Source organism: Camellia sinensis, chromosome 6, assembly GCF_055761805.1.
Source record: "Camellia sinensis isolate YWXY chromosome 6, ASM5576180v1, whole genome shotgun sequence".
Classification (NCBI taxonomy): domain Eukaryota; kingdom Viridiplantae; phylum Streptophyta; class Magnoliopsida; order Ericales; family Theaceae; genus Camellia; species Camellia sinensis.
The window spans coordinates 170132970-170153725 of NC_138966.1; the positions used below are offsets into that span (position 1 = coordinate 170132970).

The 20756-nt window shown below is 38.1% G+C and overlaps 1 protein-coding gene across 13 annotated transcripts in view; it reads right to left on the reverse strand.

The window, feature by feature from the left end:
* The window catches only part of LOC114265336 (uncharacterized), a 34130-nt gene extending 14746 nt beyond the window's left edge, over positions 1-19384 (reverse strand). The window contains exons 1-4 of one of the 13 annotated variants that reach the window (XR_014333485.1): positions 18249-19384; positions 17164-17335; positions 13707-14436; positions 9190-10581 (exon numbers count right to left, since the gene is read on the reverse strand). Coding sequence is in view for 2 of the 13 variants with exons in the window: in XM_082875302.1 (XP_082731428.1) it covers positions 10515-10557; positions 14382-14466; positions 17164-17335; positions 18031-18135 (405 nt within the window). In the remaining 11 variants the exon portion in view is untranslated. The other 12 variants (XR_014333483.1, XR_014333482.1, XR_014333481.1 and 9 more) reach the window with 12 other exon arrangements.
* Positions 19385-20756: the final 1372 nt, after the last annotated feature.

Here is a 20756-nt window from a genome sequence, read left to right on the forward strand (position 1 = left end):
TTAGAGGACTCAGCTTCAAGGTTACCAGCATTGTATTGGGAAGCCATGGACCTGGTCGTGACCATCCACCCTAAAGTAAGAGGTGGGTGATAACTGGGTTCCTTCCGGTAACAGTGAACACAACTGTCTTTGCAAAGAAGGGTTCCCATAGACGGTGCCAACTGATGATGCTGCGATTCCAACGGAGGATGGGCCAGACTGATCCACGCTTCCAACAGGTCTGCTGACCTCGGTGTTTCCCAGACGAGCCTGCAGAAAGGTCCAGAGGAGGAAGGGATCCCCCGACAAACTCTCTGACGACCAAGTTAGGTTAGGGGGGATTGATTGTTGATAGATAGAGGTGACAGAAGAAGAAATTAACTTTTAACGTATCTCGAAAGCTTCCTTATATCCTTTGTTCATCATTTCCTTATTCATTCCAAACTGTCTTGTTGGTCGAAAGTCTATATTCTAGCTTGCATCATTCATGGTGAATCTGTATCCTCCGACGTGAAGGGGTTGTCATATTTAATGCTATGAGAGCCTTATTAACGACTGATGTGTGGGTGCAATAACTTTTTAGGATCTTTGTTTGTTCACATGGCTGATTCCCTACCTGACAGGTGTTTGAATGCTATTGGTCCTGGTCCATCATTGGTTTCTCAAGGTTGCCGGGCTTTAATATCTAGTTTGTGGGTTGGGTCCTTAGTCGTGGGCCGGACCCTATTTGATGCCCATTATGTTGTTAGTCCTCGTCCAGTATTACCCAGACCATGGGCTGGGCTATCTTGGATGTCCATCAGTATCACACACCATTACAAAAACACAAACTTTGTAATTGACTACAATCCCACATTGATCAAACATTCGCCAATTTCAGGTAGTATTCCATTGACAAACTCACAAATTCAACTGTGCGAAAAATTGAGGATAATCAATGAACCAATGAATTAAAAAAGCACATTTTTATCCAAATTAACCCCTAAAAAAAAAAATGAATGTACCCACAAAATTGAATCAAGAGATTTCTTCAACAAAAAAGAAAAGGGTGTTATATCACCCCATGTGAAAGGGGTGATGCTCTTCAATCTGAAAACATCCCATAGCATTCCTCCATTACGGCTACCAACCGACAAGCCGCCATGGTTGACAATCCACCTTCGTTGAACAACAGCTGGCCATGTGCAAGGCCAGCCAGCTCCCTCCCTTCTCATGTATAAATAGAGGTAGAGAGAGCAGAGAGATTACAGTGAGTAGTGAATGGTGAGCTTAAGAGAGATTACGAAAAGAGAATACAGAGAGTGTGTAATACTTTTCTCAATATAGTGAATCCGCTGCTCGTGGACGTAGGCAACTTGCCGAACCACGTTAAATCTCTTGTGTTATTACTTGTATGTGTTTCCTGGTGTGCCCCCGATCCACAACAATTGGTATCAAAGCTCGGGTAGTGAAAAATCGAATTTTTTTTGAAAGTGCCCAGATTTCGAAGTGCTCGAAATCAACTTTTGAGCATACCAGGAGTAAGATCTCGACGAGAGGAGTCCAACCAAGCAAAGCACAGCCCCAGAAGAGTAGCCACGCGCCCTCATGCGCCTCATGAAGTTTGCGCGTGAGGCCCACTCTCTGCACGCGCCTCCACGCGCCTTACAGTCCACCGGTGCGTCGGCCCAGTCGCGTGCACGCGCCACACGCACGGCAGAAAGAAGAAGACGAGACACGTGGCGCCGCGTCAGCGCCACGCAAGCACTGCGTCACCGCCACATCATTTCGCCACGTCATTGACACGTGTCAGAGAGACAGGCCACATGTCAACCACGTCATCACAGAGCCGTTGACTGAGCTGCGTTGATCGAGCTGCCAAGCCGTCGTTGACCGCACCGTGCCAGAGTAATTATTCGGTGCTTCTCAGACGTACCAGATTCTGCAGATCTGTACCGTCTAAACTGTTTTGGCCAAAACTAAGTTATTCGGAGTCCGCTTTTGATGATCCAATAATGTTTTCCAACTATTTGCAGTATTCCAGACACATCCGTATGGTCAGTTTTTTGAATCGAAGTTTCTAAAAAAAAAAGCAGTTTAATGGCAGAATCTACTAACACCAGGGCAACCAAGACCAGATGAACCGAGTCCGTAAGTAATCCAGTGAGTACAAGCCACTCTAGGCATTGGACCCCGGTGTCCCATGCTAAGTTCAAGGTAGAAAAGTTTGATGGAAGCAACAACTTCGGCATGTGGAGATGCGAAGTTAAAGATATGCTTGTCCAGATGAACCTGCACTTCACTCTGGGAGACAAACCAGATGATCTGGACGGGATAGAATGGGAGAAGGTGAATCTCTTGGCCTGCAGTTCCATCCGACTTTGCCTTGCAAAAGAGGAGAAGTACGCCTTCATAGAATATGATATTGCGAAGGAGCTTTGGAAGGCGCTGGAAGATAAGTTCATGACAAAGAGCATTGAGAACCGGCTCTACTTGAAGAAGAGGTTGTTTCGTTTCGACTACAAGAAAGGTATTTCGATGAACGAACACCTAAACAACTTCAACAAAATTCTTACAGATTTGAAAATTTTGAATGATCACATTGGTGATGAAGATAAAGCATTGTTATTGTTGAATTCCTTGCCTGACTCATACGATCATCTCACTACCACTTTACTGTATAGTAAAGAAAAGATCAAGTATGTTGATGTTGCAACTGCCTTGGTAAACAATGAGTTTAGAAGGAAAGATAAGTCTGCAAACAGGGACTCAGCATCCGAGGCATTGACAGTCAGAGGCAGAACAAATAACAGAAGATATGCAGGGCGAGGAAAGTCTCGCTCAAAATCCGGAGGGAAATCATCAAATAGAAGACGTCTTGCAAAAGACGAGTGTGCTGCTTGTCGCCAGAAGAGGCATTGGGCAAAAGATTGTCCCAATGAAGACAAGAAAGAAGAAAAGGTGAACGTTGCACGAGATGGAGATAATGGTGAAGGAGCAGCCTTCACAGTTTCGTCATATGGCCAGTCTGATGAATGGATTATAGATTCCGAATGTTCCTACCATATGTGTCCTAACAAGCAGTGGTTCTCAAGCTTACGAGAGTTCGATGGAGGAGTTATGCTGATGGGCAACGACCAAGCTTGCCAGACAAAGGGGATTGGAACAATTCAACTGAAGATACATGATGGAACAATCAGAATTCTTGAAGATGTTCGGAATGTACCAAATCTAACAAAGAATCTCATCTCAGTGGGATTTTTAGACTCCAAAGGTTACAGAGTAACTATGGAAGGTGGAGTCCTCAAAGTTGTTCAAGGAGCATTTGTTGCAATGAAGGGTACTCGACAGGGAAATTTATATTTCCTAGACGGCTCTACAGTCACAGAGAGAGTGGCTGTCTCTACCAGCTTAGAAGATGATGCATCAGACACTTCCAAACTTTGGCACATGCGCCTAGGGCATGTCGGTGAGAAGACTTTACAAGGATTAGTAAAGCAAGGCCTATTAAAAGGCCCCAAAATAGGGAAGCTTGAGTTCTGCGAGCATTGTGTACTGGGCAAGCAAACAAGAATCAAGTTTGGTACTGCTATTCATCGTACCAAAGGGATTCTAGACTACGTTCACACCGACGTATGGGGTCCTTCCAAGAATACTTCATTGGGAGGTAAACACTATTTTGTGTCGTTCATTGATGATTTCTCAAGAAGAGTTTGGATTTACACAATAAAGCACAAAGATGAAGTTTTAGACATCTTTCTTATGTGGAAGAAGATGATTGAGACCCAGACAGGCAGAAAGATCAAGAAGCTCAGATCTGACAATGGTGGGGAATACACATCAGATCCTTTCTTAGAGATTTGCCAGAATGCAGGGATAGTGAGACATTTCACAGTTCCTGGAACACCGCAGCAAAATGGAGTTGCAGAACGCATGAACCGCACTTTGGTGGAGAAAGTCTGGTGTATGCTCGTCACATTCAGGATTGAGCAAAGCATTTTGGGGTGAGGCATTGAACTATGCTCGTCATCTTGTCAACAGACTACCTACTGCAGCACTAGATGGCAAGACTTCCATGGAGGTATGGTTAGAAGTGCCAGCTACTGATTATGATCAGTTACGTATCTTCGGATGTCCAGCTTATTTTCATGTTACAGAATCTAAGTTGGATCCAAGAGCCAAGAAAGCCATCTTCTTGGGCTTTAGTGACGGTGTCAAGGGATACAGACTCTGGTGCCCTAAATCAAAGAAAGTTGTCACTAGAAGAGATGTTACCTTTGATGAGTCTACAATGCTGAAGCAACCAAATCCTCAACAGAATGAGGAAGCATTGAAGAAGTCAGTTCAGGTGGAGTTTGAGACTCCAGCAAAGACTGTTCAAACAATCAACCATCCTGAAGAAGTCTCAGTGGATAGCTCTGAAGAGAGTTCAGATGAAAATGAAGATCCAGAGGCCCTACAACAGTCAGAACCCATTGCAATCAGGAAAGGAAAAAGGGTTACTAAGTAACCCGGTTGGATGACCGATATGGTAGCCTATGCACTTCCAATCATTGAAGACAATGTTCCTTGCACTTTCAAAGAAGCCGTGCAGAATGCAGAAAGTGTTAATTGGAGGGAGGCTATGGATGAAGAGATCGGGTCACTTCACAAGAACCAGACTTGGGAGTTAGTGCAACTTCCAGAGGGAAAGAAAGCAATTGGGTGCAAGTGGGTTTACACCAAGAAAGAAGGCATCCCAGGCAAAGACAATATCAGATTCAAAGCTAGATTGGTAGCTAAAGGCTATGCTCAGAATGAAGGAATAGACTACAATGAGGTATTCTCACCTGTTGTAAAGCACACGTCTATTCGTATCTTGCTAGCTTTGGTTGCACAGTTTGATCTCGAGCTCGCTCAACTCGATGTCAAAACTGCCTTTTTACATAGAGATCTTGAAGAGGAGATATACATATCCCAGCCAGATGGTTTCAAAGTTGCTGGAAAAGAGAATTGGGCCTGTAAGCTGAACAAATCGCTGTACGGATTGAAGCAATCCCCGAGACAATGGTACAAAAGATTTGATCGATTCATGATAGAAAAAGAATACACAAGAAGTCAATTTGATCATTGTGTATATTTCCGTAAGCTTCCCGACGGTTCCTTCATCTATTTGCTCTTATATGTAGATGATATGCTGATTGCATCTAAGAGCAAGGTGGAGATTGACAAACTCAAGGCACAGTTGGCAAGAGAGTTTGAAACGAAGGATTTGGGAGAAGCAAAGAAAATTCTTGGCATGGAGACCAAGAGAGACAGGAAGAAGGGCACGGTTTGTCTAACACAAACCCAGTATCTAAAAAAGGTGTTAGACAGATTTGGCATAAATGGGAAAACCAAAGTTGTGAGTACACCATTGGCCCCTCATTTCAAGCTTAGTGCTCCGATGTCTCCGCGCACAGAAGAAGAACGAAAGCATATGACACAGGTTCCATATGCAAATGCAGTTGGTGCATTAATGTATGCTATGGTTTGTACAAGGCCTGACATCTCACGTGCTGTGAGTATGGTGAGCAGTATATGCATGATCCAGGAAAAGATCACTGGCAGGCAGTGAAATGGATCCTAAGGTACATACATGGCACGGTCAATCTGGGATTGAAGTTCGAGAAAGATAACTGACTTGGATAGAATCTGGTTGGATATGTGAACTCAGATTATGCTGGTGACTTGGATGTATTTATGCTTGCTAAAGGGTCGGTGAGTTGGAGGTCAACGCTTCAGTCAACGGTGGCTTTGTCTACTACAGAGGCAGAGTACATGGCAGTGACGGAAGCCTTTAAGGAAGCTATTTGGCTACACGGGTTGATTGAGGACTTGGGTACTGTTTAGAAGCACGTTGAGGTGTACTGTGACAGTCAGAGTGCCATTTGTTTGGCAAAGAACCAGGTTCATCATTCCCGCACCAAGCACATTGATGTCCATTTCCATTTTATCCGAGAAATTGTGAATGAAGGGGATATTCTGCTTCAAAAGATTAGTACTGCAAATAATCCGGCCGATATGCTCACAAAAGTGGTTTCTGGGATCAAGTTCCAACATTTTTGGACTTGGTCAACATCTTTCGGAACTAAGCACCTTCAGGTGCAAGGCAGTGTTGATCAATCACTATGGACAAAAGGCAAAGGCATGATAGTCAAGGGCATCCTAGCAGGGGGTACAGGACATCCAATCAGGGGGTGTAGAATATCTTGGTTACGCAAGTTCAAGCATAGCAGGTGAAGACATCCGAGACAGGAAGCGTGGAAGAGATCTGTGGGAGATAGGAGCAGAGGCTCTCTCCAAATCAGAGAGTGGTGTGAGTTGAGTTGAGGATGTAGGATGTAGGATTCCCTCCTCCTCTTATATCTCTGGTGTATTATCTCTAGCTTCAGGAGATGCAGACTATGCTGAATTTTGGGCGTGACAAGATTAACAGCAATGTGTGCAACAGATCACCTCACATGGGTTGAGGGGGTGATTTGTTGATATCACCCCATGTGAAAGGGGTGATTCTCATCAGTATGAAAGCATCACACCAACGTTCCTTGATTGCAGCTGCCAACCGACAAGCCGCAAAGGAAGACTATCCACCTTTGACTAACCAGCTGGCCATGTGCAAGGCCAGCCAGCTCTCTCCCATTTGTGTGTGTATATAAAGAGGGTGAGAGCAGAATATAGATGTGGTGAGTGTTGAGTTGTGAGGAAGAGAGAATACAGAGAGTGTGTAATACTTTTCTCAATATAGTGAATCTGCTGTCCGTGGACGTAGGCGATTTGCCAAACCATGTTAAATCTCTTGTGTTATTACTTGTGTGTGTTTCCTGGTGTGCCCCTGATCCACAACAAAGGGCATGTGAAAGAATGGAAACCAAGATGGTTTTACACAAAAATCAAATGTACCCGGGAAGAGGGGATTGAAAATTACAAAACATAGAGAAGGAATAGTGAAGAGGGTACCTGATTGTTCACTTAGAATTTCTTGTTTTTGTCTTGATTTGAGCTCAGAAGGTTACCTTTCTGGATAAAATTAGTGTTTGAATTTTGAGTTTTGTTTGAGCTACAGAGATTGATGGGGAGAAAGGGAGGGAGGGAGAGAGAGAGAGAGAGAGAGAGGGCGTTGCATACAGGTCAGAGTTTTTTTCAAAGGGAGGGACATTGCTTCGAATAAAGCGACATCAACCAAGGAGAGAGGGTCCTAATTGTAACTAATTTATGAATTCTCTAACTTTTTCCAAATCAACTTTCTTCTTTTTAAATAGGGTAAATTACAAATACACCCCTTAAGGTTTGTATAAAATATGAATTGTTCCCTATGGTTTGGAAAATACTTTCCTGTCATAATTTTTTATTTAATAGAATTAATTAAAAAAGTGAAATTTCTAACTGTTCACCTATACAATAATAAAATTATCTGAATTATTAATTGAAATAAAATTTTAAAATTATGAAAAACTGTTAATTAACTCGATGATTTATTAATAAAAGGACCTATGTGTTATGAAATTAGAAACCTTGGGGGCATAACGTAATTTTTAGAAGCACAGGGTTATTTGTAATTTAACTAAATCTCAAGAAGTGTGTTTGTAATTTATCCTTTTAAATATATAAATAAATACATATATATTAATTTTCCCTTAAAAAAAAAAGGAAATTACCGCACATGATACTATCAGAAAATTATGATAGATTTATGAAAAAATGTATGATTTTAACTATTAATGTATACAAAGTTTACCACTTATCTGTAATTTTTTTTAAGAAAATTAAAAATTCCTATAAAAAATATTAAAAATAAATTATATTTTGAACCCAGTAAATTGATGTAGAATTTAATTTTGTACTTATTAATTCTATTTAAATAATATTCTCTCTTTTTTTCCATAATGAGCTCAAATTCTAATTATATAAATACAAAAATAATTTAGAATAAAAGACAAAGAAAGTATAAATAGATAATCCGATCTCAATGCATCTCTTATCAAGTAAATAAATAAATTATTCTCCTCCCTGAAGTGCATGTTTTTTAAAAAAAAATTACAAATCAATAGTAAACTTCATCAATTTTAAGAACTAAAGTTATAAATTTTTTCATAAATTTATAAATATTTTGTAAAGCTACTACTAATTTAAAAATTTTCTTATATTTTGACAAGACATCCAAGAGACTTAAAAAGAAAAGAAAGAAACAAAAAAATCTATTTATTTTAGTATTTATCGTCGTGCAGACCACTTCATTGTCACCCGCCACTTCTAGCAAACAATTTCCACAATTTTGTATGTAAAACTTATTTATAGCTATTTAACATATTTCGATGACAAAATCAGCTTTCTCATCTCACATAAGCTATGGTGGAGCTGGAAAAATAGTTTAGAGAGGTATTTATTAATTAAAATTTTAATTTTTTTTTCTTATAATCAATAACAGTAGATAATAATTTTTTTAATTAATATTAAGTATAAAATATTAAATATTTAATATAAAAGTTTTAAAATTTTTGTTTTTACAATTGACCTTGTAAAAAATTAGAAGTGAAAATATAGTGTTACTTATAACTAGTATATTATAAGCAATGTAAAAAAATTATGTATATCTTATGATAGATTATATAATAATATATAAATAATAGTAATTCCATATCAATCATTGATATACGGTATCACTAACCAATAGTAAAATGGCGCATGAAAGGCTAATTTCACTTGTCAAATATAATTAAACAATTTAATAATTTCATATTTTCGGAGTGGGGTTAATTATGTTTACATGTAAGTGATAATTTTGTATCACTGTTACATTGAAATTTTTTTTATAAAATTTTCCTACATAATAATGTGGCTTGTTGTGGTTTTTTTTTTTTTTTTTAATCAAAACGACTATCGTTATTTTGTAATTTGAAAAATGTATAAATTTCCTATTTATTAATTATTTTCCTTATATGCAAAAAATAAAATAAAATAAAATAAAAAATAAGGGGGACACATGCCTCCTGGTCCCTTAATTGTTCCGTCACTGTACATAATAAGAGTATTGCATTCAATTATATATGTAATTAAATTATATATGCACTTAATTTTTATTTTTTTTGGTTACTACGATTGAATTCATTCAAATATAGTGATTATTTTCACAACATAATAAGTGGAAAAAAGGAAAAAAAAAAAAAAACATTTGTGAGTAATATTTGCAAAAGTTTAAAACACAAGTACACATAATATATAAACATATAATTCTTCATAGCATCTAGTTTACGAATACATCAAAGTAAGGTTGCACATACACTCTTAACTCACAACTAATCTTAATATTTGCAAAACAATAGAACAACTGAATGGAAAGTATAAAGTGCGATGATGTAATTTTTTTTATTTAGTTTATTAATACATCAAAAGAAAGCAGGCACATAAACTCTTAGCTCACAACTAATATCGATCAAGCCCAATCATATTGTTTGAACCAAGTTGCATTACAATTAGCCATATAGAATCCCTCTGGTCTCACTATCCAATAACAAGTATATGTTCCAATAGGACTTTTGCAATAATTGGCTGTTGTATAGTAATAAAACACATCGAAACTCAATTGCTTAGAACCCCACCAGAAATGACAGAAGAAGCGAGTAGTATAGAAAATATTAATTCTAAAACTCCAATGAAAATCTTCACCAAAGGTGAGGACATGAGTTCCAATATCATCATAGATTGACAATGGACTGTCAAGGGTTTAGGATTGTTTGGAACTGAGCAAACTATAAAACAATATATTCAGTAACAGAACTTTCGACATACAACGTTGTAGAAACAAAATGTAATGCAAGGATGAGTGAGGAGAGAAAAAAATAATTCGTTGCATATGGCATGAAAGTGAAGTTGTTTCCTTATTTGTTTGTTACTCGCATGTATGAGCTAGAGAAAGTTTGATTTATGTAGTGAAACAATCAATGGATCAAATGGTCAGTGAAAGTAGATTTTGTGTATTAAAGTGAAGATAGATTTTGTAAATGAAACCAGATTTTGGCAAGCCAAGTAGATTATGTGTAAAATAAATATTTGAGAAAAACTAATTTTGAACTAGTAATTGTAATTATCAAACCAAGTTTGAGAAACTGCTTGCAAAGAGGTCATTTTGTGCACACTAATAGCGTAAGATCAATTGGACCTACCTGTTTTCTAATCCATTGATGCTGTGAACCTCATCTTGCTAACATGTCTCCATTTTATTAATTACTAGTTGGCCATCACTATTACATCATAAACTAAAACAAAAAGTAAATACAAAAGTGGTTTCTTAAACATTAGGTAGAGGAAAGATGACAACAACGCATCAATAATTAAAACTATTTAAATTAATTGAAATGGTAGGAAGAAGCATGTGACCGAGCAGAAATTTTCAACAGAATTCATGTGTTACCCCCAAAAAATCAAAGAACTATTCCATGTGAAATACTGTCAAAAGTGTAACTACCACATAAATGACACTAGAATGCAAATTTTCTGCATTTGTAAATAGCCTATCGAGGATAATTCCATGTGCACCTCTATAGTAAGAGCTTATCAATGTTCCAAACCTCTCCTGTCCAGCTGCAAACCAAAAAATTTAATAGCCTCTGAAGAAATTTAATGTATAAAGAGAAATAGAGAATTGTATTATTGATTGATGTATGTTGTAAATTACAAATGGTGAGGGGCTCCTTATATAGGAGATGTAGTAGGTGAAGTGGGTGGAGTAGGTGTAGTAGGTGGTGGTAGGTGTAGTAGGTGGAGTAGGTGATGGTAGGGTTTAACAGCCCCCCGCAAACTCAAGGGGGATAGGAACTAACCAACTTGAGTTTGGAGAGAGTAACAAAACAAGAAAATAGACTAATACATAAAAATAAAAGAGGATAGGAGACACTGTATGGTCGTGTCAGACCATTGGGGAAGACACTGTATGGTGGTGTCATAACGTTGTAGAGGACACTGTATGGTGGTGTCATAACGTTGTAGAGGACATTGGCTCGTGTCGGACCGATGTAGAAGACAGTTTATGGGGTCATGTCGGACCGGTGTAGAAGACAGTTTACGGAGTCTTGCTGGACCCTTGTAGAAACTAACCGGAATCAATGTCGGGACAGTTTACAGAGTCTTGTCAGACCCATGAAGGAGCTAACCGGAATCAATGTCGGGACAGTTTACAGAGTCTTGTCGGACCCATGAAGGAGCTAACCGGAATCAATGTCAGGACAGTTTACAGAGTCTTGTCGGACCCTCAAAAGGTGTGCCCAATCTTTCAAAAGACGCGCCATCAAAAGGCGTGCCCAATCCATAAAAAGGCGTGCCATCAAAAGGCGAGCCCAAGTCATAAAAAGATGTACCGGACATGATGGCGAGGCGCGTCACCACATTGGCTTGCGCGCCCGTTTTGTCGTCTGGCATCAAGTGGCGCGCGATGCGCGTGTCTGCCTTGGCTATTTAACCAAGGTTGAGGCGGAGGCTGTGCAAACCAGTCTGAAACCGCTGAACATTTGCATTCTGAAACACTCTGTAAACACTCTGTAACCAACCCTTCTCTGACACACTCAGCAACCCATAACATGGCCTCTTCGTCCCGTAGTCTGCTCACTCTCTTTCCCGACCTCAATGAGTCCACAAGAGAGGTAACTGGTGCGGTTGCCCGTGAACCTCAACCAAGCGCCCCTGAGTTTGCTCCGTTGACCTTTCCTATGCGGTCTGTGGCGCAAAGAATGCCAGCGCAATCAGATATTGGGGCGAATCAGTATACATTGAAGTCATGTGTTGAAACCATGACTGCGGTCACAAACTTGTCGCATCGGCTGCAGAGTAGGACAAATGAGGTGCAGCAGTTAAACGCCCAACTGGCTCTGCTCCAACGCATGTATAAGGATGCGCGAGCAGAGATAAGTGTGCTGAAAGCGGAAAACAAGGAGCTGAAGCGGAAGGCCACCGTGATGTTCCGATTTGGAGGTCCGCCATATGCTGTAGTGGAATAGCAGGAGGGAGTGAACGTGCTCGGTGGCGTGGGAAACACGGAGGCAGCACCGGCAAGGGCCGCTCAGGACGGAGGCAAGAAGAAGAGACCGGCGGCAGAGTAGAGAAGAAAAAAAGGCCTGCTTGTGGATGTGGTTATTTTGTTTTGGTTTGTTTGTTTGTTCTTTTTTTTTTTTTTTTTTTTTTTTTTTGGTGTAAAATTGTGATCGGGGTTGATCCCTGAAATGAATAAAGCAAGTGTGTTTGGCAAACTCGAATGGTAGGTGTGGTAATGCAGAAAAATCAACTAGAATGAATTTTTTTTTTTTTTGTGAAAATAATAATAATAATAATAATAATAATAATAATATGGGTATCATGGAGTGGGCGGTGGTACAAAAATATTGTGTAGAAAAAGAGGGAGATGGTGGAAAAAGGAGGCCACTCATGTTATTAAAATAAATTAAGGAATTAAAAAAAGTGGTATTGGTTGGCGAAATAAATATATATATGAAAAAAGGAAAAGGATGAGAGCATTGGCGGAGGGACAGGCCCATGTGGCTGGCATGAAGTTGGGTCCGTTGTGTTTTCATCATAAGAAGTGAGTGGGTGATAAAATAAAAGAAAAGAAAATAAAATAAAAAGAAAGTTGGGTGGTGGAAAATTATTGTTTAGACAGAGAGAAGGCATGTGAGGTGTAAAGTGGAGGACAAAATAAAAGAAAAAAAGGTGAGAAATGTGATGATTTCTGTCCCTTCGCACAAAAACAGTACCACTACCACTCTCTCTTCCCAACCACACTCTCTCTCTACCATTTGTTGCCGAATTTCAATTCACTGTGATTTCGAGGAGAGAGATTGAGGCTGTGAAGATGATGCCATCGACAACCAACGGTGCTGATCTGAATCAACAGCAGCAACAGCAGCTGTGGATACAGCAGCAGCAGATTCAACGGCAACAACAGATACATCATCAACAACAACAACAGCAGATTCAAGGTTCGAGTGATGAGAATAAGACGATCTGGATTGGTGATCTTCAACAATGGATGGACGAAGGTTACATCAACATCTGCTTTGCTCACACTGGCGAGGTTAACTCTGTCAAGGTTATTCGCAGTAAGCAGACTGGTCAGTCAGAGGGATATGGGGCTGTTGAAACTGGAGCGAATCAAAGACTACCTTCTCATGTAAGAAGAGAGCATGTACTACCACCACAACCCAGATCATGAGACCAACAATAGTCAAATTACTATGCATTTAGAGGCCATGAGGTGTACCAAACACCATTCAAGGAGGGGAAGAAGAGAGGGCTGAGAAGCTTGATCAGAAGCAGGTTGGCCATAGGAAGTCCATTGATACATTTGGACAGAGGACTTCACAGTATAGAGGTGTCACAAGGCATAGATGGACTGGTAGATATGAAGCCCATCTATGGGACAACAGTTGTAAGAAAGTTGGAAGATGCAGGAAAGTGAAGGTATGTGTACAAAATTCCAGCGGGCAGCGAAGGCAAGGTTGCCGGCCGGCTGCCTGCCGGTGAGAAAACAAAATACGGGCCTAAATCTTATGGCTCTGATACTATGAAGAAATTTAATGTATAAAGAGAAATAGAGAATTGTATTATTGATTGATGTATGTTGTAAATTACAAATGGTGAGGGGCTCCTTATATAGGAGATGTAGTAGGTGAAGTGGGTAGAGTAGGTGTAGTAGGTGGTGGTAGGTGTAGTAGGTGGAGTAGGTGATGGTAGGGTTTAACAGCCTCATATCTGAATATTGAATAATATATGTTTGAATAAAATAGGTTCAATAAAGCTTGTCCAGGAAAAAAAAAATGCTTTTCTAAATTGTTGTTTTTGTTTGTGTTTCTGTTTTGAAGGATAGGTACATGTCAATATCTAATTTAAGGGCTCTCCTTCCACAACTCCGAAACCAGTCAAACTTGCACAAACACTTCAACAGCTATTTTTATTTCAACTTTTCATAAAGGTAGCTGTAGGGTTTTGGTATTGGAAAGTAGCTATTTTAGCAATTGCTTTAGGCGTTTCACGTGTAAAAAATTGCTTAAAAAATCGTTTATGGAACATTAGATTACCTAACCACATTTTTTATCATATTGCTCAAGGACAATTTGTAAAATTCAAAAATTCGTTGAAGTATTGTGTAAGAAAGTTGAAAAACCACCATTTATAGGCTTTTTCGTTTCAAGCCCAAAAATAGCTTAAAAGGCTTAACAAACCAGGTTACTGTGAAAATGAAAACTTGTACCAAAAAATAAACATTCCTGCCTTGAGTTAGAGGTTTATAACAAAAACATCCAAGAAAAAACTAAAAAATTTGTTGCATGTATGAGAAGGAAATACTATTGGGATCCAAGAAATTTTTCACATAGCATAAACAAAATAGTTCCAAAGAACAAGTCATCTATGTTAATTACCTGTGTCCCAAATCGTAAGTTTTAGTCTTTTTCCACCAACTATTAACAGCTTGATCTTGAAATCCATATGTGGAAATGGTCATAGCTAGGACATTAAGCTCAATATTTAACGAATTCAAATAAAAAATGAGTAAAGCCCATCAAAAGAAAAATAAAGTGCACATTGATTTTTCAGTTTATATCATTTCCATTCTTCACATGAAAACTATATTAGCTAAACAAGCAAAAAGTAACTACATTTCTAAGCCAAATTGCTGCGTGGAAGTTCAAAAAACGCAAGTGGATAAAAAAATTGTGAGGCATAGAGGATGTTCACTGCTACTGATCCCATAAAAGGTAACATCTAGAGAATGCCAAGTATATCAAGGGTGTATTGCATATTCTATATCAGGAAAGTTCCCATTAAGATAGCAAAGCCTTCCTACACAATTAGAAAGCATATTGGTACTGATTCCAATGCTAAAGCCCCCTGAAATCTACTGTCCTGGTTAATTCTGCAAATTAGAGAAATGCAACTTTGAGTGTACATGAGCTTTGCATTGCTGATGCTGAGCATCTAGATCATCCAAACCAAATCATCAAAATGGAATTTACAAATTGTGAAAAATCTAGAAATCCCCTAGATGTTGATTTGTGATTATGTATCAATTTTAAGCAGAATATAACAATCCCAATCAAACAATTAAGACAAAAAGACACAACGATTAAAGTGGAAAAAACCACAATTGGACACCTCCAACTGTGATCAAAAAACCACGGGCAACAGCCACAAGAACAATCCACTAAGAAGATTTAAAGGAATTACACAGGTATACTCTCAATTACCTAGCGAATCCACAACGCCTAATTGAACCAACCTTTATGTGCCACTTCCAACCCCATCTTCACCACGAAATTGTCTTTCTGATGAGCCACTCTGGATTCCACCACAGCTTCAGGCTCGAATTCTTCAGAATACACAACTGAAGAACAACACTCTCTTTTGTAGAACAAAACACAACCTTTGATGTACTCTCTTTAGAACATGAGTTGAAGACTCAATCAAAACATCAAAGAAAACTAGCAAAATCTCTCCAGATCTAAACCTTAAGATCCAAAAATAAGATCTGGAGAAGTTTTTTAGTGTTGGGAGAAAACCAACTATTTATAGAAAACCAAAGCAATCCTAATTTCAGAAGAAAACCAACTCTTTAATCAAATCTGGAAATCTGGATCGCGCGGTCCGCTCGAGCGCCCTTTTCCCCGCTCGAGCGGAGACTTCAAATTCTGTGATTTCATACAAGCTCCACGCTCGAGCGTCAGTTTTGCCGCTCGAGCGGCGAATCACACCATCCAGTATTTTTTTCAGGCGACTGCAGAGATGCTGAGAGCTTCCAATCCCCGCTCGAGCGTCCCTTTCCCTGCTCGAGCGGGAAGGCCAAAACTAGAAAAACTGGAAAAATATAACATGTTCGGACTGGCAACTTTGAATGCATTTTTGCATTTTGCTTCGGGGGCGCTGCCCCTCGACCCCGCCGTGGCGCTGCCCCGGACCCGCCAAGGGGTGCTGCCCCCTGGACCCCCGCGAGCTGACCGGGCAGCTCGATCCCCGTCATAATCAGCGAAGTGGCAATCTTGAACGCTTTATCATCACAAACTTCTCTGAAAAGCACAATTCGGGTTGGATTCACATCTAATAAACTCATAGCCTCACTGAAATAAAAAATGCGAATAAAATTACAACTCAAAGGAGTTTTGTCAAACGGGATTGCCAAGAAATAAAACCTAACAAATTGTAATAACATACTAAGTCGTATGAAGTTTCTACATAATATATGCCCCAACAATCATGTCAAGCAATAGAAATATGACATACATTATTCTTTCCTTTCAATTCTTTTCGGTTCTTTTCTTTTCTTTTCTTTTTAGGGGTTGCTCTTAACAACAATATTAATTCCATCTATTCCCCCTAATCACCCATTCAAATATTTTGATAGTTTGAGTTAAGTGAATATGTATCATTTTCAGGCTCCCCCCCCTCCCAAAAAAAAAAAAGAAAAACTAATCTCTAAAAGAGTTTTCCTTCTAGTATTTTAATTGAAATAAAACAACAAAAAAACAAAATCAAGAAAGTACAAATTATCCCAGTATGAGAAAACCCTTACAGAAACTTAGGATTCCCAAATGGACAATTAAAAGAGCACAAGTTTGAAATCATAAAGAAACTAGCGATGATCCTCAGCACCATCATGAAAAAATGAGGTGTACTTCCATTATTAGCTAACCCAAAAATAGAGCAATCAAATTTGATTCTCCTATTTATGTCAGTTAAATACATCTTAAAACTACCAACATAGAAATTTACAACTGAACCCACAAACCTTCAATCAAAATTTCCAAATGTTCTACTCAAAATTGTTATAAACCCAGAATTTAAACCATTTTTATTGAAGAAACAACTACAAATATTCATAAACCAAGAAGAATCAAGTCCCACAAACACACCCATGTGTTTGTTTGTATATATGTCTATATGGAGAGAGAAAGAGTGGAAAAGAGGTGTACCAATGGTGGGAAAGAGATCTCCAAAATCAACAAAATAGATTATGCCAAAAGAGGCACCAAGGGGGTGCAAATCATATAAGAGAATAGACTGACATCTCAATTTTCAAAATTCAAATCAAAAAAATCATTATGTAGTGCAATGAACAAGACAATATGAGGGAATGATTAAAATGATCTAATATGATATTTATCACAAAAAAAAAAAAAAAAAGATCTTCTATGATGTGCCTAAACTCACCAATGACAAAAGGTTGCTTATGTGCATGTTCAGCTGCTGATTGCTCCACCTTTGAATTTCTTAGCTCCAATCCATCCAAGTGAAATCTAGGAAAAATAAACCCCTGATAAACCTTATATGAAATCAACAGCTGATTTAGAATTAGAACCCATGTGGTGAGCCCTCCTACACCCTGGATATTTGAAGAATAAAGGTTAGTGAAGTGGTTTAAGAAATTATCTGCTCACAAAGTCAATAAAAACTGTATATAGTTCACAATGGCACTCTAACAGGATCACTCAGAACTACGCCATAGTGTTTGTTGATTACCAAGAATCATTAAATCTTGAATCACATTAGCTTTCAATTCTAATGCAATAATAGTCAAGCCAAGCAATAAAAGGCAATGATTTCATCGCTCGCCATTTTTTGAGTTACCCAAAAAAAAAAAATTTTTTTTGAGACATAAGAAAGCCATTCATCAGAGAATGAGAAAATAACATGCAGCTGTTGTTCTCAGTCCCCATTCCTACAATTCGGCTACTTAAAACTTCAATTTGCCCTTGTTTTCATCAAATAAATCCCTACGCACTTATCCCGAAAAATAATCTTCCAAATTCAATTATACAATTTCACAAAGATAACATATGGCCTACCTATAACACTGCTATTTGCCTAGGAATCAGATAGTAGGGTATATAATTGATTTCAATAAATCATGGTTATGCCCATTTCCAATCAATCTCAGTGTAGGCATGAAACATCTCAACCATAAAGAAACACAACAGGCATCCCAACAACAAATATATGAATATCTACCAAAAAAAAAAAAAATCCAATAATAAGTGATGAGTAGTAAGGATCAATGCGGATACCTAGATTACTAACCAATGGAATTTTCTTATGGCAATTACCAGTTACGGTTAATGCTAATTTATTACATTTTGCCCTATTATGAAATTTTTTATGGTTTGGACATATTGGCAAACACATGGTAGGCAAATCTTAAAGGGAACCAAATATGAATAAAACAAGAGCATGAATGTATGGTAGAAAACAGAATCATATACATCATTGAAGATAGGATAAGACAGAGAAGAACATACCAGATTTTTTAGTTTGTTGCAGATGACACCTAACTACAGAATGAAGAGCCGTATATATATAATTTTCTACATCTGAGCATCTAATACAAAGCACATGGACACACCACTTGTCCAATCTGGAGGTCCAACCAATTCCCACAGTCTGGAATCTGTATTATATCTACAGATTTTGGGGCAAAACCATAGCCACATCTTAGAGATCAATTTTACCTCTTCTCTTACAATCATGTGGAATACATACACATATCTGTTAGGGATAACAATTTGAACCCGGCCCGACAGGACCCGACCCCCGACCCCGATTAGAATGATTTTTTTCTGAAAAATACCCCAGTGGAGACGAGAATGGTATTCAAAATTAAATCCCCAATCAATTTTGGACTGAGGACAGTGATAAGTTTCTCATCCCCGGCCCTGGCCCTGCTCTGCTCCGCTCCGCAATTTCCCCGAAACTTCCCGTATGTATATAATATATGTGTTTATATTATATTATATCTATCTATATTATATTATTATATGTGTTTAGGCATGCTGTTTAGGTTATATTATATTATATTATATTTATATATGTATCTCTCTCTCTCTCTCTCACTGTCTCACTCTCGTTCTCCTCTATGTACTTCCTCTCTGAAATTGTCTCCCCTCTCTCTCATCTCTTCACTCGCTCATCCCACCGCTCTAAAACTATCTCCTCTCTCTCTCTCATCTCTCCTCTCTCTCATCTCGCCGCTGATCACACCATCCATCTCCACCATGATGTCTTCGACTTCGTCCATTCTCTCAGCCGTCGGAGCTGCTCAACCACACGATTCAGATGCACCACCACCACCGACCGTGAGATCAGATCTGATTTGATCCGTGTGTGCAAGACCTAGATCCACCACCACCACCGCCCTACCTCATCTCTCTCTCTCTCTTATCTGATCCATGTTTTTTTTGTTTTTAAGTTGATGATTGTTGTTGATGATGATGATAATGAAACATTAAAATAAAATAAAAAAAATTTGTTCGTTATACACATACTGATTTAATTTTTGTTCATCAAACATAATTTTTTTTTTTTAATCTGTTTTCATTGTACATATATTTGTTGTTCTACATATTTGATCTGTTTCATTATACACAAATTTAATTTGTTTGCATTATACACATCTGTTTTCAAACTTCATATTTAATCTGATTTGCGCATATATGATGATGATGATGAACATATATGATATTGCTGTTGTTGATGAATATATAAGATCTGCTGTTGTTGAATATGGATGATGTTGTTGTTGTTGTTTTTTTTTTTTTTTTTTTGGCCGGAGAATTTTCGGGGTCGGGAAAACCTGATCCCCGTTAGGGGGGCGGTGATACGCTCCCCGTCGGGGATTGGGGCCGGGGACGGGAAAATTTCTACCATCGAGGATCGGGGACGGAGAGTATGATCCCCGGCCCCGCCCCGGCCCGTTGCCATTCCTAATATCTGTGCAATTTCTTTCACTAAAAAAAAAAAAAAAACAACAACAACAATTTTTGGCCATTTTTTTTGTGTCCTTTTTGGACTTTTTCTTTTCAATATTTTTAAATTTTTTATCTTTTTTTGGGTTAGTCTATTCAAGTAGAATTCAAAACTCAAAAGTGAAAATTTTAATTTTTTGTTTATAAAAAAAATTCACTAAAGATTAAGAAAAATCAACAAAAAATAACTTAAAAAAGTCAACCCCAAATATCAGGGTGGAACATTAATTATTGGAGTGAGTGAAAAGTCATGAGATCCTCTATATATCTCACTCCTTGTACTATCTTCTATCACATATTTTTTTTAATCAATAATTTTAAGAACTTCATAATATGAGATAAATGTAGAATAAAGAGTGAGACAGATGATCCATACTCTAAGGGAAAGTATGGTTCACAAATATTATGTAAATGGATTTTTACAAACTTGAGCGAGAGGCATTGATTTTATAAATTTTGAGATGGTTTCAACTCATTATAATTGGTTTTTTTTTTTTTTTTTTTAGTGAATCGTTAGTTGGACTAGGTTATGTAATTTTTTTAATTTTATTTTCCACATTAAAAATTGAGTAATACTAGAATGACCATGCTTATTTGTTACATTAAATTTACCATCTCATTTGTCATAATTATATTAGTTGAATAGATTTCAGCATTTATAATTAAGTTAATAATACATTATTGATACATCACATAACAAACCAAATGTGATAAATAAAGATGATCACTCTTGCGTTACTCCTAAAAATAGCAAGCTTTTTATGTGTGCTTGATTTATTTTTATGATTGCGATTTAGATTGTGTGATTAAATGAATCAACTAAACAACAGTAAATCAAATTCATATGTATTTAATATTTCAAAATATTCATCTAAAAGTTCATAAACATTCAAGCGTTGACACCTTTTGGGTCAACTGAAGCCCATATAATTTTTGGCCTTTTGGGTAAGCCTCATCAGAAACCTTAGAGCCCATGTCTGGGTTCTACTGGCTTTAGCTCCGATA